The sequence below is a fragment of the Brassica napus genome, chromosome C2, assembly GCF_020379485.1.
Source record: "Brassica napus cultivar Da-Ae chromosome C2, Da-Ae, whole genome shotgun sequence".
NCBI classification, from domain to species: domain Eukaryota; kingdom Viridiplantae; phylum Streptophyta; class Magnoliopsida; order Brassicales; family Brassicaceae; genus Brassica; species Brassica napus.
In genome coordinates, this window is record NC_063445.1 from 39,495,181 (window position 1) to 39,520,772 (window position 25,592).

The 25,592-nt window shown below is 33.8% G+C and overlaps 2 protein-coding genes and 1 long non-coding RNA gene across 3 annotated transcripts; 2 read left to right on the top strand and 1 right to left on the bottom strand.

Moving 5' to 3' along the window:
• Positions 1-974: 974 nt before the first annotated feature.
• On the bottom strand, positions 975-2,486 carry LOC106448458. The gene is made up of 2 exons (XM_013890342.2): positions 2,216-2,486; positions 975-2,071 (listed from the first exon to the last, which is right to left on the bottom strand). Exons 1-2 carry the CDS (start codon positions 2,484-2,486, stop codon positions 975-977), a joined length of 1,368 nt encoding a protein of 455 aa, XP_013745796.2.
• Positions 2,487-13,523: 11,037 nt separating this feature from the next.
• Positions 13,524-16,646, top strand: LOC125582119. The gene is made up of 4 exons (XR_007319979.1): positions 13,524-14,931; positions 15,013-15,360; positions 15,576-16,043; positions 16,140-16,646. It is a non-coding gene; the product is annotated as an uncharacterized LOC125582119 (long non-coding RNA).
• A 2,720-nt stretch (positions 16,647-19,366) lies between these two features.
• On the top strand, positions 19,367-21,719 carry LOC106449751 (dirigent protein 2). The gene has a single exon (XM_013891456.3). It carries the CDS (start codon positions 20,565-20,567, stop codon positions 21,132-21,134), a length of 570 nt encoding a protein of 189 aa, XP_013746910.1. The 5' UTR covers positions 19,367-20,564; the 3' UTR covers positions 21,135-21,719.
• The last annotated feature ends 3,873 nt before the right edge of the window (positions 21,720-25,592 follow it).

Here is a 25,592-nt window from a genome sequence, read left to right on the forward strand (position 1 = left end):
TGGATCTGAAGTGCTGTCGATCGATGTCGAGCTGGTCTCATCGGCCGATGTACTGAGCAATCGTCTACACGGATCTGTCTTTTTTTTTTATCTAACTCAAACAATTAGTTGAACCTCCCCTAAACTTAAACAACACTATCTCCAGTGTTATACAGTCTAAGATCGGTGGGGAAACAAATCATAAGGACAATATTTAACAAGGAAAAACGATATACTTGACTTTGATGTGAGTGTCGACCAACACAGTTAAGTGGCGATCAATACTCTAGAAGCTATGTTGATCGACACAGTTAAGTGGCGATCGATCGATGCTAGTGATGCTCTGTCGATCGATGATGTGCAGCCATCGTCGATCCTCGTGCAAACTCGTCTTCCTCAGATCTTTTTTTTTTGTTTTACCTTCAATAAATGTAAAATGAAAATCAGTAATGATCTAGACTAAACTAAATGGCATTACCTAATAGTGGGTTGCCTCCCACTCAACGCTTATTTTTAGTCATTAGCTTGACTTTTGTATATCTGATTTAGTCTGGATGAGGATGTGAACTTCCTCCAGAATAAGTCTCAGTGTCTCTCTTTCTCATCTTGTTGATGCAGTTGATAAAAGCTCTTGCAGAAGCTTCCCCTTTGTTTCTCAGCTCTGGATCACATAGCACTCTGACTTTGGTAAAGGATTCAGAACCTCCTCTACAGCGCACTCTGTACGCAAGACTTGCCTCTTGACATTGCAAAGGGACTAGTGACAGGAAATCGGCATCTACATTCCTTTTCTTTTTCTTCTTTCTATTCCTGGTCCTTCCCCCAGACTTAGACTTTTCAGTCTCAGGCTGTTCTGAAATTCGTAGGGTGTCGACCGATGCTGAAGGCTTCGTGTCGATCGATTCTGAAGACTGAGAGTCGTCTGATGCTGCAATTCTAATGTCGACCGACGCTGATTCTGGTATTGTGGGCTCGCGATTAGAATCAGTTGTAGGTCATGGATCTTCAAACATCTCTATGCATGAAATAAGCTCCTCACTTTTCTTCTTTTCCATGGGATCATAGAAGACAGTTTCATCAATATTAGTCAGACACATCTTATTTCTCTTAAGATCACAAACTGCCCCTACTGTAACCATGAAGGCTCTTCCAAAAAGGAGTGGAGATGTCTTGCCTGATTTGATATCCATAGCATGAAATTCCACAGGGATAATGCATTCCCCTATCTCCACCTTAACATTCTTGATCATGCTTGCTGAGTTTACTCGGGAGCTATCCACAAAAGTGAAACTATCTTTAGAAGGTTTCATCTTTAGTCTTAATATCTCAGCAGTGTCAATGGCCACGATGCTGACTGCAGATCCAGTATCGCATAGGGCGTTTGGTAAATGGTGGCTATATATAGAGCATGGAATCAAGAACTTTCCAGGATCTTGTTCCTTCTTCAGTGTCCTCTTGGGTTTACGGCTGACCTTATTGAATAGAAGCTCAATGTCCTTATCAGTCTCTCTACTCTCTCTGAAGAAATTACCAAGTCTATACTTATGATATGCATCCTCGAAAGACATATCCTTAGGAACCCTCTTCACCCTCTTGTGAAATCCTTCAAGTTCCACTTTGTTAACTTCTCTCTTGAGGTGTTTGGGAATATAGGGTTTCCTAGATTTCACTCCCTTCTCAGCTGGAATTTCTTCTTTCGTTGCCTGCTTTTCCATGGCAGGTTCATATCCGTCTGTTTGGTGTCGACCGATACCTAGTAGATGTCGTTGATCAACACTTTTTACGAAAGAGGTTTCAGCTAGGGCTGATTGCTCTTGCTCTGGTGCTTCTGCAGATTGCTGACTTATCTTCTCTGTTGTCTTCAAGTAAACTGATGTCTGAGATGGATTTCGAGTTGCCTTCAAGTGGTGTGCATCAAGATCTGGGAAACGTACTCGGTATGGCATTGACGGTTGTCGATCGCTGCTCTTTTGCTGTTGTCGATCGACGCTTCCATGTTGTTGTTGATCGATTTTTTCGTGTTGTTGCCAGTTGACGTTATCTGATTTAACTCGAGCTAGGGTGGGAGGATGCGGGTGTCGAGCAGCAAAATCTGAGTGGCTCTAAATTCGAATAGTTTTGTCTGATCCCAAAAGCGGTGTCGATCGGTGCTCGGCTGTTGATGTCGATCGGTGCTCAGCTGTTGATGTCGATCGATGCGCAGTTGTTTGTGTCGGTCGACACCAGTACGAGCTGCCTATGGACATGGAGCTTTCGACTAGGAAATCATCTTCTTCCAGCTTCTCCTGCTCGAGCACTTCCCCAAGGTCATCATCTGAGATGGCATTAACCTGGTGCTTCTCACTTTCCACGGCTTTCCCTTTGACCAGAGCTTCTTGCTTCTTCACAGCTTCTGCAGTCTGAGAAACATGGGCATCTAGCATCATGACATGGGCATCTAAGGTTTCAAATTTTCCATTCAGCTCTTTGTAGAGAACATCCAACCTCAGATTTAAGTATGCACTCATCTTCTGCTGAATTTTAGGATCTTTTCCATCATCTGAATATGGTCTTGATTCTCTTCATTTTCTAAATCTTGTTCCAGCAATGAAACTTCATGTACAGAACCAATCTCAGCCTCAACGATCTGGTCACTATCCATTGCAGCTGATTTTATCCTGGGCATATCCAGATTTTTGGAACTGTTGCTAGACATCAAGTTCTCAATCAGCCTCTTAGCTTCCTCTGGGGTCCTTGTCTCGAAGTTTCCTTCGCTTGCAGCTTCCAGCATCATATTATATCGCACATCAAGACCCTTGCAGAACTTCTTCAACAGCTGAATCTCCGTTAAACCATGATGTGGACAGTCCCTTTGGTATCTCCTAAACCTCTCCCAAAAGCTTTTGAAAGCTTCTGTAGGTCCCTGAGAAAATTTCCAAATTTTATCTCTCATCTCTTCAGTCATAAACGCAGTCCTGACATCATTCCATGTAGTGAGAGATCCTGGTGGTAGACATCTCAACCACTTTTTAGCATTCCCAGAGAGAATATTTGAACAGCTTGCAGATGATGTAGTCTTTGGTTGCTTCATCCTCCTGGATGCCAGACACAAAGTCTTCGAGTGTCTCAATATGAGCCGAGGGATTTTCATCAGGAAGACCATGATAAGGGTGCTGACCACATGAGAGAAGTGTGTAGGGTGTATTTGAAATCCCTGGATTTCTAGAGGTCGAATTGTAGACCTGTTGGTATAGAACTGACTAGGCCTGATCAAATCTGCTAGTGTTCTCTGAAGAGGAACTTTAGCATCCTCGGTGGCTGCAGATGGCTCAAGGATTGCAGTCCCTTGTCCATCTATCTTCTGACCTGCTGCATTACACAGATGACCTCCAGGGTCATGCAGGTCTTCATTCTCATCCCTCTATAGCACAAGTGTCGCGACCATGTTTGCTCGCGGATTGGTATCGATCGATGTTCGAGTTGAACTGTCGATCGTTGCTCTGTCACAAGTGTCGATTGACGTAGTAGAGGTGGTGTCCATAGACGTAGTAGAGGTAGTGTCGATCGATGATGTGCGTTTCTCTTTGCGAATCGAGCGTTCCAAATGTGTTGGGTCTGAGAAGAAAAGTAATTCCTCCTTGCTGCTTCTGGTACTGATAGGCATGTACCTGAAAGACAAGAAATTTTTTTTATGTAAGTAACTATGACAGTAAATAAAACTTAGACTAAACCGATTTATCAAGTCTATTGGCGAATCCTTGCTCCCCGGCAACGGCGCCAAATTTGATATCACTCAAATTACCCTAAGGAGTGATTTTACTCTCTCAAATAAGAGGTTCAATTGTTGTACTTAGGGATCAAATCCACAGAGAGCTAGGGCACACAATAGACTACAGAAATCAAGATTAAGCTAGGCAAACAGTTTATAAAGCAGTAAATGAATGAAAGCAAGGTGAACAAAGCAGTTGTTCGTTTGGTTGATTGAGGTTGTAAACAATTAGGAGAAATAGCTAGACCTAGGGATTTATCAATCAAGAGATTCAAAACTACAATTCAAGGATGCTAATGGTTTATAGATTGGTTTATAGATTCAATTCTAGAACTCGATTTTAATAAGTAAGCAATCCAGCTTTTGCATGCAATTGCTAATCAGATGTCTAAGTCCAGTCTCAGCTGTTGCTTATTGACTTGGAGCGAGCATCGATCGATGCTATGGCCTGAGCGTAGATCGATGCTATGTCCTGAGCGTCGATCGATGCTTTCTCATACAAGCATTAACGACCTAATCGATTAAGTTCAACTAGAATCCTAGACCAACTCTCGTATGCGCCTAGGTATCTAATCCAGCAGAGTTCGGGTTCCGTTAATTGATTGCACTTTCGTGCCTCTCAACTATCCTATGATTCTAGGTTCAAACAATTAGTCACACTGTCGTGCTATTCTAACTATTCCAGATCCTAGTATTACAAATCACCATGGTGTATAGATAATCTAGCAATCCTAATTGATTATCAGTTTGACTTTCAGCTCATGAAATCCCTAAACCTAACAAGATGAATTACTCAGACATCCAAGCAATAACACAAATCATAGTCTGAATAATATAATAGATAAGAAATTAATGATAAAATCAATGGAGTTCCAATCAATCTCTGAAGGAGAATTGATCTTCTCTCCAACCCTAAGAGAAAACAATAGAATAGGATAGTAGAAAGCTTGTTGCCGTAAACAATGGCTTAGAAATACATAAATAGGGTTTATGGTTGTCCATGAGTATTTTGGTAACTTTGTGTGGCTTCTGGGCTTCAATCGGTCTTGAAATATGCTTTGCCCACGCTCTGGCATCACTTTCGATCGATGGCAATGCTGTTTCATTGATCGACAGTCATGCATCTTCTCGACAGCTTCCTCTTGCGAGGCAGACTGACCACTCTTCAGTAAAACGGGCATAATTTCTGCTACTGGATGCTGATTGACCTCAAACCGGCAGAATTGGAAAACTTATACGGAAGAGAGAACAAGAAGGGAAATAACACATTGTATCCAAAATTCAAGTAAAGAAACATATCGTTTAGATGTTTTCAGTGTCTATATTATGAAGGTAAGTAAGGAGTCCATATCAAATGATTAAAATACAGACAAAAAGTAAATCCACAAATCCTTGTTCCCATTAGCTTTTCTTCCTTTTATATCCTTGTTGAACTAATTGTACAACACTGTCAAAATCCATGTCATCAAGATCAGGATGTGTTGAGGTTACCAAATGTTTGTATTCCTAAGAGAATCCAAACACTGTATTAACCACAAAATGTAACAAAGAATAAACAATGTATTATAAGTCTCTACAAATCTCTAATTTATAAACCCCTATAAAACTACATTTATAATCTTTTATAAAACGCTTCACATTATTGACCAAGACACCGATTGGATAATCACTTTTGGATTGTCGAGTGGTTCTGTTCCAGATTCATAAATCCTCGGAGGCAATCATGAAGATGTGCAAAATTCATTGCTATCTAACTGCAAGACGAAATAAAAAGATGATGTTAACTTTTAATCATGGTCTAAAGATACCTTATCCAAGCATAATGTTCATGTATTTTGGTAACAGTCTTACAAATAACACAACACAAGACTTCTCGAGTTCACATGTTTATATGTTGTTCTATAGACATATACGATGAACTCTTGTTTAAGAACTTCTTTTATAAAACCTTGTAAATCGTTGAGTTGTATTATCAACAATATCCTAAAATTCAGATTTATAAGGGGTTATAATTCCTTAATATGCAGTGTACTATCGGAAAATCTCTCTCTTAGCCGGAACTATTCAGATGACAAGTCCAAATCAACCGTATTCTAGTTTTGGATAAACAGAAGGAATAAAATCCTAAAATTACTTGAAACCCAGATTTAGAAAGGATTTTGAGTTTTCAAAAACTCAATGTTCACTATCGAAACTGTTTCTCTTAAATCGACATGTTCAAATGAGAAGTCTAAGGCAACAATGATATGGACTTAATAAAATGATGATATGAACTTCTAATCATGGCTTAAAGATACCTTATCCAAGCATAGTGTTTGTGTATTTCGACAACAATCTTACAAATAATATAGGATAACACAACACAAGACTTCTTGAGTTCACACATTTATATGTTGTTCTATAGAGATATACGATGAACTCTTGTTAAAAAAACTTCTTTTATAAAACCTTGTAAATCGTTGAGTTGTATTATCAACAATATCCTAAAACCCAGATTTATAAGGGTTATAATTCCTTAATATGCAGTGTTCACTATCGGAAAATCTCTCTCTTAGCCGGAACCATACAGATGACAAGCCCAAATTAACCGTATTCTATTTTTGGATAACATATAGAAGAAAACCCTAAAATTACTTGAAACCCAGATTTATAAAGGGTTTTAAGTTGTCAAAACTCAATATTGTTCACTATCGAAACTGTTTCTCTTAGATCAACATGTTCAAATGAGAAGTCTAAAGCAAGCTTGTTTGATTTTTTGATAAGAGAAAGAACAAAATAAAAAAAATTACTCGAAACAAACAAAGGATACAAGAATTAGAGACATAGGAGTTGTGAATCTTGAACAGGAATCAATAATTTGAAGGCTTTGAATCGCGATTCTCGGTAATCCGCTTTCGTCACCTTCTGCGTGAGAGAGAGAGACGGCGGATCTCGACGGTAACTCCGAGAGAAGATGGATCTCGAAAAGAGAGAGGAAGAATCGATGATTGAGGCGAAGATAAGGTAAGGGTACTATTGTCTTTTGTTCATTAATTAAAGTGGTATTCATGAAAATATCCCTAGATTGGTGGTAAAGTAGAATAGTGGTATCAAACAAAGTGTAAAAGTAAAATTTTCCCTAAAATAAAATTATCTCTAAATGTAATTTACGAAAAATGTCACTCAAATTGACACCACACCTAGACATATCATTAAAGATATATTTGCCATTACTTACATATATTATAACATTTTTAATAAAATACATTATCACACATTAGATTATACATGTACTAAATAATATTATTGTATCTTAAATTTTTATATTATATTTTAAAAAAGCTTTATTGAAAATTATTTCTTATTTTTTAAATAACTAGATAGATTAATATTATTAACAAAAATTACGAAAATATTAATTTATTTTTTCTTTTTTGAGCGCAAGATAAAAATTTAAAATATTTTACTGCAAAATAATAGTTTTTGTATTAATTTTCTCATATTATTTTTGATATACTTTATTTTAAATATAAATATTAGTTCACATTTTTATGTAATGAGATATTATAGAAATATTTTAAATACTATTTTCAAAATATAATTAAATAAATTCATAATTGTTATTTCATTTTATCATAGTTAATATTTATTTAATTTAATATTATTAAATATTATAGTATATATGTATATATTAAAAGTAGTTAACCAAATGATGTATATAATGAAATAAGTTAATTCCATATTCATAAATTATAAAACTAAACTTAATGAACAATACACCAACAAATCTTCATTTCCTCTCATTTTCTCTCCATTTTCATCAAAAACTCTCATAATTTTCATTTATATAAACACAAGTTTCTATTTTCGAGTTTCTTTAGTAAAGAATTGTCAAATGTGCTTTTTTGCTTATATTTGGATTTTGGACGACGAAAAAGGTTGAAAACGAGCTTTACACAGGAAACATGTAACTATTTACTTGATTTTCATCACTTTCAAATATGTGTCGCGATAGTAGACTGTTTTGTATATCTACATATGTGTAGACTTACTATGCGGTCTACTTGTCAATGCACATATTTTGGCAATTGACCAAAGTTATATTATTTACAACGCAAACTTCCCTAAAAATTCTACGTCTTTACTTTTGAAAACAAAAATAATTGGTAAACTTACGAAGAAGTCTACATAAAAGAAGTTAGTTTTGCATTTTATCAAACTTTTTACTTTTCATAGTAGACTTCATGGAAGTTTATATTATGTAGATTGCTTGGGAGGTCTACAAAATGACAGTTTTTCATTTGACTAAAATGTTGACTTTATATGCAGTCTACTATTCTTATAAAATTTAAAAGATTAGTTTTGTGTTTGACTAAAATGTTAAAATATTAACCAAAAAATAGTTAAAGTGTAAACTTCATATGCAGTCTACTATTCTTAGAAAAAATATAGACTGCATATGAAGGTCAAACACAAAACTAACCTGTCGGATTTGAGAGTATATTATTTTATTTTGGTCAAACACAAAACTAACCTGTCGGATTTGAGAGCAGACTTCATAGGAAGTCTGCACATTCGTAGACATCAATTTAAATTTATTCGTAGAAGGTCAAACTTGGTTAATTGAAAAACTAACGTCTTTAAAAAAAAAGCTTAAAATGTATACTGAAATGAAGTCTATTTTTGAAAGTCAAATAAAAGGTGACTTCGGCTCAGCTGCAAAACTAAGATTTTTAAAGTGTAGACTGAAAAGGAAGTCTACTTGTATAAAATCACAATTTAAAAAAAATAAAAAAAAAAATAACCCGTGAATTTTGCAAATACAAGAACTAACCCAAATGGTAGACGTGTATGATAGTCAACATACATAAACTACATTGCAAGTCTACGAATTTGAAAACTCAATAGTCTACGTAAAAAATTATATAAAAGTGGATTTTTGTATTATTCATCAATTTTTTTCATGATGCTATTGTTTTACAGTGTGTATTAGTTAATCTTAATGGTCTTGAATGATTTTGAAAGGATAATTTTATTATAATTATAAAACTATCAAATTTTTGGTTTGACTATGTTGTTAGCTAATTAGTGTAGACATTTTCAAAAGTCTATAGATGTAGACTGAAGTTGATATCTACGTAAAAAAATTCTACTAAAAGTGATTCGTGTATTTATTCATCAAATTTTTCATGACTTAAAATGAATCGTAATGGTCTTGAATTGGTTTCAAATTTTAATAAGTTATAATTATAGAATTAGCAATTTTCTTGTTTGATTAGGCTAATAACCAATAAATGTAGACTTACATAGAAGCCTGCTTCTGTAATTTTAGTGTTTGAAGAATAGACTTGAGACATACTGGAAAGTTTTGTGATTAGTTTTGTCAGGAAGTTTGCATAGATTTTCTTATTCTCACATGTGAGTTAGTTATTGTTTTAGCTTATGGTGGTTTTAACTACTCGGTTGATTAGAGTATCTTCTAGAAAAATTTGATAGCTAACAAAAATTAATAATCTAATAAAAGTGAAAATGACTAAAAATGAATACAATGTTTATAGATTATGCATAAAAATAATTATTTACAAATGAATATTAAAAAAAAATCAAGAGTTTGTTTGATTATTATAATATTTATTCCTCAAGTGAAGTCTTGGAAAAGAGTACCCGTAATATAAGATTAAATTATGACAAAACATTAGATAAAAATATTAAATCATATTTTAGTGGACTTCTTATAAAATCTACTTAAGTTTATGGTTTAGTAGATTTTATTTGAAGTCTATTAGCCTTAATTTTTAAGTAGACTTTATTGGAAATCTACACAATTGAAAAAAATTCAGATATAAAAATGTACATTTAGAAAATTTGAAAATAGTTTGTTCTCCAAAATATTTCAAAATAATTTTTTAACCTAAATAGTAGTAAAGCAAAAGACAGAGTTTGAATCCAAAAATCTAGTTCAATATAAACACAAGAATACAAATTTAAAATGAATAGATGTAAATCTTACATTTCTAGGAAATTTATTTGAAAACTTTGGAAAAGAATATCTGTAAAATAAGATAAAATTATGAGAAAATATAAGAAAAAGATTAAATAATATTTGTGTAGAATTCTAATGAAATCTTCTTATAAGTTAAGGTTAATAGACTTCACCTCAAATGTACTAGCCTTAACTTTTAAGTAGACTATATTGGAAAATTTTTAGATCTGAAAAATATATACATTAAAAACATGAAAATAACTTTAAATCTAAAAGACTTTAGAAAATATAATTTATAAGATAAATATTAGTAAAGTAAAGACATAGAGTTTGAATATGTAACTTTATTTAAATATAAGTACAACAACACATATTTAAAATCTATAAATGTAAATCTTACAATTTTGGGAGGAGTAGATAAGAACATGGAAGAAAATACATGAAAATAATATAAAATTATGAGAAAAACATATGAAAAAAAAATTAAGTCTTATTTTTGTATAATTCCAATGAAGTCTCCTTACAATTTGTGGTTTAATAAATGAAGTCCACTAGCTTTAACTTTTAAGCACACTTCATTAGAATTCTGTCTACCATATAACTTTCAGATCTGAAAAATTATGTACATTTAAAAATGTAAAAATAGTTTTGAATAGTTAAAAACTTCAAAATTATAATTTATAAGATAAAATAGTAGCAAAGTAAATCCATAGAGTTTGAATCTTTAATTTTATTTGAATATAAACATAAAAATACACATTTAAAATCTATAGATCTAAAATTTACATTTCTAGAGGGGGAGATGAAAAGCATGAATGATAATACCAACAAAAACAAGATAATAAAGACGAGATTTTAAGCACCTGGGGAAGGTTGTGGGAGATGGCACTGAAACAAAAGTTTGGTTTGATCCTTGGATCTCTACCACACAAGCTATGATCCCCTGCGGCCCTTTGAAAGAAGACTCAAGAGACCTATATGTCTCTGACCTCATCACACACGGATCCTGTCAATGGAACAAGGAGGAAATTATGAAAGTGCTCCCAGACTTTGTCGATGATATACTATGCCTCAGGAGTAGTAAAACAGGGGTAAAAGATTCTTACATCTGGTATCCAACTACAAACGGGATCTGCACCGCCAAATCAGGGTATGCCTCAGCCATTGCAGACCAGATGATCACTCCCGTGGAACTGTCGACACAAAGCGCCTTCAATTGGAAACGCTACATCTGATCTGTTCAGACATCTTCGAAGTTACAACTCTTCTTATGGAAAGCAATCAAAGGAGCACTCCCCACAGGTGATAATCTAAGCAAAAGAGGGATGAGACGAAACTCAAATTGTATTCATTGCGGCCAAGTTGAGACAACAGAACACCTCTTTCTCCACTGCAACTTCGCAAAACAGATTTGGGAACAAGCACCAATCACATCTGAATTCCTCCCAGACAACAACACAACCTTCTCTGCTGCAGTCGAGGGTTCAGCTAATTGGATAACACTACCTCCTTGTGGAATCACGGGGAACCTCTTCTCTTGGATCTGCTGGAACATCTGGACGGCGCGAAACCATAAGATCTTCGAATCGCGAAGATCTCCTCCCCTAGCAGCGGTCACCAGAGCCTTGGCGGGAGCACATGAATGGTCGCTGGCTCAGGCTTCAACTACTCCCACACAGAGAGACCACAAGCCAAGGACACCGGTCAAATCAGTGCCGCCGGGTACTATCTATCATTTGCAACACCGATGCGGCTTGGAGAGTGGAGACACATCTAGCGGGGCTCGCCTGAATCTTCAACCCGTCAAGCACCCTCCCCGTCACCAGTGGATCGCAATTCCATAGATTGGTCTCTTCAGCCCTTATGGCCAAAGGTTTAGCAATCAGGGAAGCACTCCTTCATGCTCAACATCTCGGAATCTCCAAAATCTGGATCAAAACAGATTCAGAATCGCTCGTCAGAGCTCTTAATTCGATTACCAAACCGAGGAATCTCTATGGGATTGTTTCGGATATCGAATCGCTATCTTCTCTATTTGATTTCTGCACTTTTTCTTTTACTCCTAGAAACAACAATGGGCTTGCGGACTCTTTGGCAAAAGCCTGTCTCCAAAATTCTGTAATCTCATGGTCCTGAGGCCTTTTTCCTTCTTTTTTTTTCTGATAATGAATTATCCAGTTGCTAAAAAAAAAAGAAAGAAAAAATTAATAAATTAAACAAAAGTTTTTCTTCATATTCAAACAATTTAGAGAGAAGTGAGAGAGTTTTATAGAGAAGGGAGAGAGTTTTAGAAACTTGTGCAACTATTTTAGAGAGAAATTATGTAAATTTTATTTATATTGGAGACAAAAATTGTAACTATATTAAACTTTACGATACTATAGACTTCTTTGAAGCCTACTAAGATTAAAATTTTGGAGTTACTTTACTGTAAGTCACATAGTAGACTATTTTGGAAGTCTACTATGATAATTGCATTATTGTTGTTTATTCTTTACTGTTTTGATGATTTTAATAAACGATCTTACATTCTTTTGAATATTGATTTGAAAATTATCATACAAAAACTAAAATTAATCCAAATTATTTTGATTTTTGTAATCTCAAATTGAAGATTATCATTTAATTTTTTTTGTTTTTCATTGTTTTAGAAAAATTAATATATAAATTTAATTTTCCTTCTTTATTTTTTTAATAATTTCAATATATAATTTCACATTTTTCATAAAATAACTAAATTTATTTAAAATTATTTTTATACTCTCAAATCCTAGTAAACTACAAAAGATGTCTACTATACCCTAAAGCTGAGTAGACTCCATTATACGTCTACGTACCCTAAACCTGAAACCCCAAAACCTAAATGTGTACTTGATAACCAACAAGTCTCAATTAACTATTGTATCAAATACCAAAATATATAAAATATAAATTATTTAACATTGATATGTAAATTTATTTCAATAAAAATCTAAATCTACAATCTAACGCTAAGAATATAATCCTAAAAGACCTTACGTGTTAGGACCTTTTGTTGCTAAACTATAACCATTTTCCAACAAATGGTTACCAAATCAATATATACTCCATTCGTTTCATAATATATGATGTTTTAGCTTAGTGCACAAACATTAAAAAACTTACTTTCCTTTAAATAATGATACGGATTCGCGTTGTGCGTGGATATTGTTTTGCAAAATTTTCATTAAATTTATTCAGATTATATTATATGATTTCCGAATTTTTTGTTTTTATTTTGTGTTATATTATATTTATAATTATATAATTGATTTGTGCTATAACACATGTTGTTCCTGGTGTTAAATTTTAATGTATAATGTTTTCTATGTAGTCATTTAGTTGTTTGACTTAATGATTAACTGTTATATTATTTTTCTTAAATTAAGGAGTTGATTTTGTTGAATTTTATATTTTTAATTTAGATTATAAAAATTATTTGGTTTAATTGATATAAATTTCTAATAATTTTAACCAAAATAAATTAGATTAAAATAATTTATTAATTTTTAGTTTCATTACATTTTTAACATTGTAGTATCAAAGTGTATTACTGAAAACTATACATGCTTAATTGTGCTTTAGAAATTTCATATTAAACATTAGGATGAATAACATTAAAAAATACTTTTAACCAAAATAATTGTGCTTTATATTTTATTAAATATATCAAAAAAAATTATGGGATTTATATACGTAAAAGTTTTGTGAAAATATATTAAACACATTTGGCCCATCTAAAATCAATTGATAGCTTTTTAAGATCCATTACTTTGGCAAATAAATAATATTTTCGTTTATGGAATAGGCCCATTAAATAAGCACATTAATATTTGTTCATAAACAAAATTAGGCCCTTAACTATAACAGTTTTTTTTCCGGGAACAATTTCGAAAAAAAATAGTTGATGAGAAGTAAACATATCTTTATTTTTTCTTTATAACATCGTAACTTTATTGATATCAAATTAATGTAATATATTACATGAAACATAAATTACACTAAACATGTTGTTAAGAAAAACTTTCAATACATACATCATTGACATGATGCTTCATAACGCATTCGTAAGACAACTTAGATTCAGTAGCTTTCTTCCACTTCGTTCTTGGTTTTCGAAAAGTCAATGTTCAAAGCAATAAAATAAAAAATGACATCAAACTTCATCAATTGAATCGCGAATAAGAAAAGTACTTTGAATGTTCAACTAATTGGATAGATGGATTAAGTCGAACAAAAGGGTAAATCACCAGATGGATTAAGTCTAACAAAAGGGTAAAATCACCTAGTATATTCCATGATTCCAATATATATCGAGACATAATAAGACAAACTCTATTTTGATGAAGATTAGAAACAACCTTTACCTATCTGAAGGCTTTATTACAAACTGTATCATATAATATAATAATAAGTAAAAGGGAGATAAGAGTATCAGCTAGCGTATCCACCTCAGCAGATTAAATCAACCAATTAGAGAGCAGTATGATGCCACATCACTCCAGCTTTGTCGAAACCTAGCATGTCTCATAGTCTTCACCTTCTATGTTTCTATGTGTTTCTAACTTCTCTGATTCTCATGTGTAACGTCGGGGGCCAACTCATAAAACCCTTTTATTTACTGAAACAATCGAGACGAAGAAACTGTTGAGAATCCCTCTGCTTTTCACTTATTTATACCCATATTCTCATTCTCTTCCCCTAGCCAAAATATTGAAACTGTATAAGCACCTCAGAAAATGGCTTCCAAATCTGCAAAATCAATGGGGAAGGCTACAACAAGGTTTTCTTTCTCGAAAATTTGTTTTAGGGTTCTTCGAAATTGGCTTTTCTAGGAAAAGCTTCCATTGACTTTGCAGAATTCCTTACAGAAGGAGACCCATTAATTGTATCCCTTCCTCTCAAGTTTTCCAACTCTGGTGCTGTCTTGAATGTAATCTCTCTTCTCTTTTTCTTTTAAAGCATTAGTAAGAAGAAATAGTTCTTCATTGTTGTGTGCAGGTTACGATTGAGAAGATCCAAGGAGGCAATGATTTAAGGTAAAATAGTTTCTATATAAGTTATGTGTACCTGCTGTTATTGTATTGCTTTCAATCCTGTTATGAGATTCTTGATTTCAAGTTATTGCAGATTTTTCAAGATGAAAATAAGGTCAATACTTTCCAAAGTGGATAGCTTCAGAAGCCTACCGAGCAATGATTATTTAGAGGGATATAACGAAGACGTAATGTTCCTGGTTTAGAGAGTTAAAACTAGCTCAAACGTCCACTGAGAAATTGTATTGATCGTTTGTGTTTTTTCGCAGGAATTGAGCTTAAATGTTAACATGGCTTAGACTGTTGGTCTAGGAGGTTCAACTGATTCCATTGGTGAATCACGTGGATGGATGGTTCGGAAGGGAATGCACACTCGCCAGTTCCGGCATCAATAACGCATTATTGTTTATTAAATCCTGGGTACAAATCAAAATCCATAAAACCACGAACATGGAAGAATAAAGTCCAAACCTCTCTAGGTGCCCAAAGGAGTTGGAACTGATTCCAATGAAGGTTTCGACCTCAGTAGACTGAAACGTCCCATGCTTCGTCTCCACAATCCTCATCTCAAAAACAAGATCCGTGGAGATATTGGAGAGAACTGGTGCTGACAAAAGGTAATTGGCAATGATTATTATTATATTTTGAGTCTTTGACCAGTAACACAACCAGACACCAATAGACTAACAAATTTGGTTCTGTTGTTATAAACAATAATGCTGACAAAAGGTAATTGGCAATGATTATTATTATATTTTGAGTCTTTGACCAGTAACACAACCAGACACCAATAGACTAACAAATTTGGTTCTGTTGTTATAAACAATAATAGGTTCATATATTGTACTTGGGTAGAAGAACATGATGATTATGAGTTTGTCACGGAATCTCATTATCAGATGTTGTCAACTTCTTGGATGGTATGTGAGAATAGTTTTTCTTTTCCAAGTTTATATTAATGTCTCAGTTGTTACTGTTTGTTGTTCCCATGATTATATTAAAGAGGATGCTCATGATTCAATGGTGTACAGTTACTAGCATGGCTTCTCAGGTTTTGAGGAAAAGCTTACGAAGTCCCAAGCTCAGCAAATAGCAGGTACTTTGTCTTAAGTCTCATCTTTTCTTGGGTTTCTTATTAAATAAGGTTTTTATTTACTTAAACTGCATAGCAAACCATCTCTTCAACTTTCTTTAACTGATCACCCACGTCATATGCGTGTCTTTTATTCCTTAACACCACATCTAGCGACACATGTCTACTTTGACAAACATACAGCAGCTGGCAAGAGCTTTTTCAGAGGTATGTATATTTGACATCATCCATTTTGTAGTTGAGAAGCTATCCCAGACTTTTAAACATTTTATCAGTTCGAAATACCACCGTACAATGCATTAGGTTGGAGTCTAATGCCGACACTAACCCGGGAGCAGTATCCACCTCAGCAGATTAAATCAACCAATTAGAGAGCAGTATGATGCCACATCACTCCAACTTTGTCGAAACCTAGCATGTCTCATAGTCTTCACCTTCTATGTTTCTATGTGTTTCTAACTTCTCTGATTCTCATCTGTAACGTTGGGGGCCAACTCATAAAACCCTTTATTTACCGCAACAATCGAGACCAAGAAACTGTTGAGAATCCCTCTGCTTTTCACTTATTTGTACCCATATTCACATTCTCTTCCCCTAGCCAAAATATTGAAACTGTATAAGCACCTCAGAAAATGGCTTCCAAATCTGCAAAATCAATGGGGAAGGCTACAACAAGGTTTTCTTTCTCGAAAATTTGTTTTAGGGTTCTTCGAAATTGGTTTTCTAGGAAAAGCTTCCACTGACTTTGCAGAATTCCTTACAGAAGGAGACCCATTAATTGTATCCCTTCCTCTCAAGTTTTCCAACTCAAGAATTCCATACAGCAGCTGGCAAGAGCTTTTTCAGAGGTATGTATATTTGACATCATCCATTTTGTAGTTGAGAAGCTATCCCAGACTTTTAAACATTTTATCAGTTCGAAATACCACCGTACAATGCATTAGGTTGGAGTCTAATGCCGACACTAACCCAGGAGCTGCTCCGTTCAGTCGTGTTTTTGCAAAGATATATTGGGAATGTGTTATCACCTATGCACCTCTGGTATACCATTGAGCTCTCTCGATTAATACCTTTGCAGCTTTCCGAAATTTGTTTAAAATGACATATTTACAAAACTCGAGCCTTATTAGTTGACCATAAAGATAACCACAATGGTTCTGTCATAAAAGGGAGGCAACGGTGAATCTGGTGATGATATGCCTGGAGTGGCGTCAGTGACTTACAAACCCCGCGTTGGTTACTGACAATGCAGCTGACTCAACTGGTGGCCCAAGTGTAGGTTGTAAATCACCCACCAAGATCTTGCTCTCACCTGGCTTCAACGCAACCAAGAAAGTCCCGCATGGCATAAAATCCGAGAGGATTCACTTTTTTCCCCAACCCCAGCTTTTAAAATAATGCAACAGCAGCTGGTTTTCTTTTTTTCATTTCGTCCCCACGCAGCTTAAACGTGTTTTCACATTTCAGTTAACTTTAGTATAATTTTATTTCAAGCTCATAAACTTTCCGGTCCTTCAAATGTGTTCAATCTAGCAACTATTTGCTTTGTTAGGCTCCGACTTGAATCCATGTTAGGCTCCGACTTCAATATCCAATATGTCATGCATTAAAAATATGTGTATATTATATTAACATATTGAATCACCAAGCGGGCTTATTATAACTTGGCTAAATTATGATCTTACAAATTTTGCAGTGTGGTATGCTTCTCTCTGGACAGCAATTTAACACAGAAGCTGCCAACACAACACAAATTCCAGAATTAGGAAAAAAGCAATTTCCCCTGCATTCTTAAGGAAAAAAACGAATATGTAAATTTATACGCATACAATACTTACATCTTATGTTTAAACCGGCTTCCCTCAAACTTTGATCATCCACCTAAATATCATTCTACACAATGTATTACACATTTCAAGAGCTTATTGTAAACCACCAGAGCATGGTATGTGAGGGTAACATGAATGCCCACTAGGCTCAGAGTGAGGTATTTTTAATCCCAATCAACATGATGCGATTAATTTCTACAAGAAACAATACAATTATTTACGAAACATAATTAGTAAAACACTCAAAATTAAAGAAAATTTCACTATAAATTGAAAACTGAATATAAACTGAAACAAACATATATTATAAAACATCAATTGGTGTTACATAATATATACTAATTATTATTTATGAAATTATTGAAACTAATAATATATTACTTTAAAATATAACTTTTATAATTTTATCATATTACAGTTGATTTAGCTTGGAAGTGGGTGTATTAATTTATTATCATGAGAAAATTAGTTATTGAAATAAAATTAAAATCTGATACTCTTAGAAATAAAAAAATATTAGTTATTTTTACTTTATATTTTCTTCAACCCCTTATATTAAATTGAAATAGAAATCAAATAGGAAAAATAGAAATCAAATAGGAAAAATATAAATCATTACATTTTTCAATTTTTGTTAATTTAAAAATTTTGTGTTCTCTAACAAAAAACAATGTTAGTTGTTTTTTTTTAAATCAAACCAACAAAATTTAATACAATTTACAATTTGAACTTAGAATAAAACATATTATATTTATTATTGCAATATAAAGTACATTTTCAAAAAATTTATAAATTAAAATATATTTAATATAAAATAGTTTTAGTGTAAACTTTTCCGTCCGTAGGGCGGACCAACCCCTAGTAGACTATAAAATTGAGTAAAAGAACAGAGCTAAAGGTATAACATCTGGTAGAATTACAATTAAATACGATAGTTAGATATTTAGATGATGAATGTATATAGACTCAAAACAACATAGATATCTGATATAGTTAATTGTAATAATCGTTTTGGTGTGTATCTCAGTAATATTATGGTTTTAATGTGTTTCTTGATGTATACAGCAAAGCTAATGATGTGAAAAAATTTCTTATGATAGATCTAAAAAGTTTTTTGTCACAAATATAGACTTTAAAAATAAAAAGACCAAAATAGATTTAAATCTTTTATCAAAACAAAACAAGTAAATATACACTTATACACCTAGGATTAATTAATCTAGACATTAGGATTTAGAGTTAAGGGATGGGGTTTAGGATTTAGGGTTTAGAGTTTAGAGTTTAGGGTTTAGAGTTGATTATGTGGTTATTCTTCTTGCTCTGTTTCTGTTTGTTAGTTCTTATTTATCATCCAAAAGTCAAAATTGATTTCACTGACTATAAATAATTTATGGTTGGAACTCCCGAAACCCAAAATGGTTTTACAGTTTATGTGTTGGTTACATGTCTGCTCGTTTTCTGATACTAATTATAACTGGACTTTAAAACCCTTTGGAAAATATTTTACAGTTTATGTGTAGTACTGTAAAATATTTTCTTTTACTTGAATGTTATAATTAGTATCAGAAAACGAGCAGACATGTAACCAACACATAAACTCTCCGTATTTTTTTTACTTGACGTTTTGACTTTTGAATGATTTCACACAATTTAAGAAAGTTATTCCAATGTCTAGTCTATCATTCTGTAATTGTTGTAATATGTAATTTACTTTCGATCGTAAATCATTAATAAGTCAAATGCAAGGGTAAATGAGGTCCAAATGCATAGAATTTTGGAAAAAGTCATATATTTTGACACAAAATAAAAGTTCCAAAACCTCGTATATAACAATACAGAGGGAGTATATATTAAGAACTGAAACAGAACTCAAAATAAATTGAAGAAAAAACATTGACTATTTTTTTTTGGAGAAAAAATGACATAGAAGATCTGAGTTGGATAAAAACTCATATCCCTGGATTATGTGGTATATTTGGAAAGCAAAGAATGATAAACTTTTCAGAGGAATAGACAGAAACCCCTTGAAAACTGTCCGACATACTGAATTAGAATGCAAAACAGCAAATAAGAGGAACAAACAGTTAGAATAACCCCCGGAGCACATAACAAATTCAGAGAGAAGTCTAATAGATGGTTCATGGACACATGACACATTCTTTAGTAGTTATGGGTGGACATGGAAAACCTCAGGAGGAGCAACTCAACTATTGGGAGCAAGAAACCAACGCCGAAGAATCTCACCACTTCATTTTGAGCTTGAGACCCTTTTATGGGTGATGGAGTGCATGCTTCAACTATCGACGTGTCAGGCTTTTGGCACCGATTGTAAGGATCTCATCTCAATGATTCAAGACCCAGGAGCATGGCCCAACTTCTCCACTGAACTAGATGAGCTGCAGAAGCTGAAGAGCATATTCCCAGAGTTCTCATATTGTTTTTATTCCTCGAACTGAAAATGTATCGTCTGATTCATTAGCTAATATACCGAGATCCTTTCATAGGAACCTGTATTACATTGGTTGTTTTATTCCAGTCTGTTTTCCCAGACCACCTCAAGCTTGAGTAATAGATCAGCCGTCCGATGTAAAAAAAATAAATAAATAAATAAATTGAAGAAAAAACATATGGTTTTGGAAAATACTCTTTCATGAAAAAAGAACAAAAGCAGAAAACAAAAAACAAAAAAACAAAAAACAAAAACGAAAGATTGAATCTCTATAGCAGCTTCAAGACAAAAACAAGAAATTGATGGTGTAGCTTTTTCTTAACTAGTAATGGTGTAGTTATGTTGTGAAAGTAGTGGTTACACCTAAATCACTAATCTAACTTTAAAACCCTTTGACGTTTGTTAAGAAAAAACAGGTAGAAACTCCTCTTGTATCTCTTCTTCTCCATCATGCTAACTAGAATCATTTTCCTCATCGCCGTCTCTACTTCTGTTATCGTCGTCCTTCTACTTGCTTTATTCTCTCCCGTTCCTGATTACGACCCACCAGAATCACTATTCTCCTTCTCTCTCTATGTTCAACAAACCCAAATCCCGTCCTCCTCCTATATCTCTCGCAGGTCAAGTCAACGCATGGCGGAGACCCACCGCAGAGGAGGCGGAGGAGGAGGAGCATTGATTTTCCGGCGTACTCTTACGGAGGGACCCGATAACAATTCTCGGATCGTGGGGAAAGCTGAGGGATTTATAATCCCGCATGAAGACTTTGCTAATTCGAATTTTAACGTTATATATTTGACGTTGGAGAGTCCTGAGTACACGGGGAGTGTTAGTATTAGAAGCAGAGACATGGCACATAAATTGGAAGAGGTTATGAAGGTTGTAGGAGGGACAGGAGCTTTTGCCTTTGCTCGTGGAATTGCCATGTTCGCTGAAGTTGGTGCTGAGGAAGAAGCTGTAACTTACCGTGTTAAACTTCTGCTTAGATTTCCACATACTTCTAAAATCGATTCACAATGATGGACACTTTTTGTTTTTACATATTAATAAATTTATATACGCATTAAATACTTATTCTGTAACGGCCAGGACTTTTAGAACCGGTTTGGTTTACTTTTTTCTTTTAATTAAACTCACTAACCCGTAGTTTCTTTTTGGGTTAATTAATTATCTCAACCTTTTGTTTTTGTGAACCAAACCATGCATCATATCTAAACTATTAAAACAGGAATACAAATAAGATTTAACCCTGAGTTTTCCTCAATAATTACAATCTAATGCCATTGAAATTAAAACACGGTCATTTAATGCATTAGCTACCTAATTCTCATCGTTCGCCAGCCCTAACCCATATTATTTTCTGTATCTCCACGAAAGAAGCCTTCACGATGAAAGAAGCCTTCACGATGGAAGCGTTCTTCGACGTTCGAATCAAAGATGAGGTGATGCTGCTCTTAGATAGAAACTGTGAGTTCACAGGAAACTTGGTGTCAAATTGGATTTGAGGATAAACCATGTGGAACTTGGATTAAGTTTGGTGATATCAGATTCTGATTTCAAGGTTATTTCCAATTCAAAATCACACCATTTTAATCTTCTAGGGTTTCGTTAGAAAATCCACTTAGGTCTTTACGAATAAATCATAACAATTTAAAAGTATGATTATAGGAAAGGTTGCATTTGCTGGGTTGATTTGCGATGTAAAGATGTCTAATTCACCGTGAAGTTGGAAAAAAATCAATTGTATCTCTTTGTTATGAGAAAGGTTTTGAAGTTTTGTCTCATGTCTTGGTTCTCTCTCTGTTTCATCTCTTTAACACGAATGGTGATACATTTTCTTTCTTTCTTGATTCAGGTATTAATGCTTCTTATGGCAATGAACGAGCCAACTAGATTTTCAAAATGGAAAAGGATTAGAAGTCATCAGTGTAAGAAATTAGGTCTTTCTTTGGCTGCTTATTTGTATTTATGTTTGTTCGTCATTCATCTTTCCTTCTTTACTTTCTTAAGTCATGCCTTTGTTGCGACAGAATACTTCAAACCGGAAAATCGGTTGTAAAGGGAACCATCTACGCCAGAGATTTATGGTGAGTTCTTAAACATGTGCCTTTTGGCTTCTTTTTGTGGTTTTAGCTTTCCTGGTTGGTAAACACTTGAATGTGGCTCAAGAATCTTTGCAGAAGTTAAAAGAGTTCGGTATAAGGTTACATCATTAACCACTACTGTCCTAAGTGTTGGAAATGTCCTAAAATCATTTGTACTTACTCTAGTTAAAGTCGTAACATCAAGGTTAGACAATCGTATAATATTAAGTGGTTGTAATGTTTTGCTAGAAACCACTTATAATCTATGGATTGAGAATCAATTACTAATATTATATGATCCTACAGGGTCACACACCTAAGAAAACTAGATCAACGATACTTTCAGTTCGGAAATAATGATATAACCTTGTTATATCTATTGTGGTATTATTAAGTTAATAATGTGTTACATATGATGTAACCATACACGTTTTGTTGGTTAATTAATTATTGGGCTTGGCCCATAAATTACATTAACTAGACCTAATTGCCTTAGGGTTTAGCAAACTCATATATGATGAGTACGTCAGACATAAGGGTAAAAGTACGAGCCGCATAACTCAAGGGACAACGAGATAAAGCAAAATAGTTTGTTTTGAGATTTGATCTCGACGGCACTAGCATCCCGTTTCGATCTAGTTTGTGTGCGTATGGATACCAGTAGAGGCACATCATTTGGAGTGCTAGAAAACTTCGGTTAGTTTTATTTACTTTCCGCTGCAAAACATCCAGGTATATTCGAAACCGTAGATCTAGATTAATTTTATTATTGGCATGAGATTCTAGGCAAAATAAATTCATAGGTTGATTTATAAATTGTTATAAACCGGTACGAATTCTTACAGTGGTATCAAAACCTAGTTGTTTAATACTGGAATTGTTTTTTTGTTTGAACTTGATATGTTAGCTTGTTAATAGAAACCCTAATTTGATTATAGTATCTTACAGTATAATGATATTGATTGATAACTAGAACCGGCATGTCAAGTTAAACAATTAGAACATCCGAACGTCTATATGAGACACACGTTTTGGTTGAAGTGCCTTTAAAACTAATGTGCTTATGCTCACAATAAGATTATACGAACATTGTGATTACTGTAATCAATTAGTTTTAACATGCTTTTGTCTCGTAGTGGTTTCTTGCATGTATCGTATGTGCAAAATGCATTAATTATATTTAGCACATGTATATAGTAATAATCGATTGCTTGTCTAAATTAATATGTGTATTTAAGATAGTATATCAAAGAGTTGATATAGATTCGGTAAAATCGTTTAACACGTTTTGATAATTTTAGTTATAATTCTAATTTGATTAGAACTAAATACTAAGATTATCTAATTAATAATTTTAATTAGATTAAATTAATTTAATTATTTATAGTTCAATTAAAATACATATAAGATATGCATTAGTTATATTTATATTTTATATTAGATATAAAATTTAAATATAAACTAAAATTGAATTAAAATTTGTTCCTCAATTAATTTCAAGTATTTTTGATGACTACCCAATCTTATCAACTATCAAGGCTCGATTCGTTGTAAGATGGGCTTGCCAAACCAAGATGTCTGCAATTACATGAATGAGGTGGATGGTAACGGTTACCATGTGAAACAAGATTGGTTTACTTGACTAGGCTATCAAAACGGTTTTGGGCTTAGAGACATAGGTTGGATAAGATATAAGATGTCGTCTGACAACCAAGAATTATATTGGATATAATTAGCAAAGTGTTGCTTACCTAAATAGCTTTATATTCGGGCGATGAGCCAAAGCTCACTCGGATTTTAGTGAAATATGGATCTTGGATTATTATATTCATTTGAGGAAAATGTTTTGAATATAATATGGGTTTTCTTAATTGTTGAGATTTCTCTAATTCCTGAACATCATATTAGTATTTGCTATTTTCCTATTCCAGCAATGTTAACTTCTCACAACCCATTTTCATTCCGATATGCCCTTAAGAAGGACAAATTGAATGGATCAAATTTCCTCCAATGGTATCAAAACCCGAGAATTGTTTTCAAACAAGGGTTCAAACCCTACTTGGAAGATCTGAAAAAGAAAATGACTTTTGAAACATCGTCTAGGGGTATTTATGTTATATAAGTAAATGTTACTACTTCTGGTTCTACTTTATGGGTATTGGATACCGGTTGTGGTGCTCATATTTGTACGAATATGAATGGCCTAAGCAACAGTAGAATTTTGGAGAAAGGTCAACTGGACCTACGAGTGGAAAATGGAGCAAGAGTTGCTGCATTAGCCGTGGGAACATTTCACTTGTCTTTACCTTCAAGCTTGATTTTAGAACTTAAGAATTGCTACTATGTACCTGCTATAAGTAGGAATATTATTTCCATTCCTTGTTTGGATTTGGAAAGATTTCAGTTTTCGATCAAAAACAAGTGTTGTTCCTTTGATTGTAATGATATCTTTTATGGTAGCGGTCCATTAGAGAATGGACTTTATATTCTAGACCAAAGCGTGCCTGTCTATAATATCAGTACCAAGAGATTCAAGTCTAACGACACGAATCAGACTTTTTTTTGGCATTGTCATTTGGGCCACATAAATGAGAAACGCATTCAAAAGCTTCATTACATTTACTGACGACTTCAGTAGATATGGTTATGTTTATCTAATGAAACATAAGTCTGTTACTTTTGAAAAGTTCAAAGAATTTCAGAATGAAGTACAAAATCAGCTTGACAAGAAAATAAAAGCTCTTCGATCTGATCGAGGTGGAGAATATTTGAGTCAAGCGTTTAATGATCATCTGAGAGAATGTGGAATTGTTTCACAACTCACTCCTCCAGGAACACCACAATGGAATGGTGTGTCCGAAAGGAGAAATCGAACTTTATTAGATATGGTTCGATCTATGATGAGTCATGCAGATCTTCCACCATCCTTTTTGGGATACGCTCTAGAAACGTCTGCGTTTACGCTGAATAGATGTCCATCAAAATCAGTTGAAAAGACACCATATGAGATGTGGACTGGAAAGGTTCCAAATCTGTCTTTTCTAAAAATTTGGGGTTCTGATGCTTATGTCAAACGTACGTTTATAGATAAGCTTGGACCAAAATCTGATAAATGCTCCTTCGTTGGTTATCCCAAAGAAACCAAAGGTTATTACTTTTACAACTCCACTGAGAACAAAGTGTTTGTTGCTCTTAGTGGCGTTTTTCTTGGGAGACAGTTTCTTTCTAAAAAGAACAGTGGGAGAAAAGTACAACTCGAAGAAGTTCGAGAAACACAGGAAAATGTTTCATCCTCTCAGGAAGATGGTCAGTTAGATTTACGAAGAGTCGTAGAATCTACACCTGTGGAACCTGAGGTCCGAAAGGATACATCACGAACCTGTTAGATATGGGG

Excerpts from the sequence above, each read along its gene's own strand:
- LOC106448458 (XM_013890342.2), bottom strand. The coding sequence starts at position 2,486 with ATGAGTGCATACTTAAATCTGAGGTTGGATGTTCTCTACAAAGAGCTG. Across the intron at positions 2,072-2,215 it reads CGAAAGCTCCATGTCCATAG|ATTTTGCTGCTCGACACCCG; the intron begins GCAGCTCGTACT and ends AGAGCCACTCAG.
- LOC106449751 (XM_013891456.3), top strand. The coding sequence starts at position 20,565 with ATGCTAACTAGAATCATTTTCCTCATCGCCGTCTCTACTTCTGTTATC.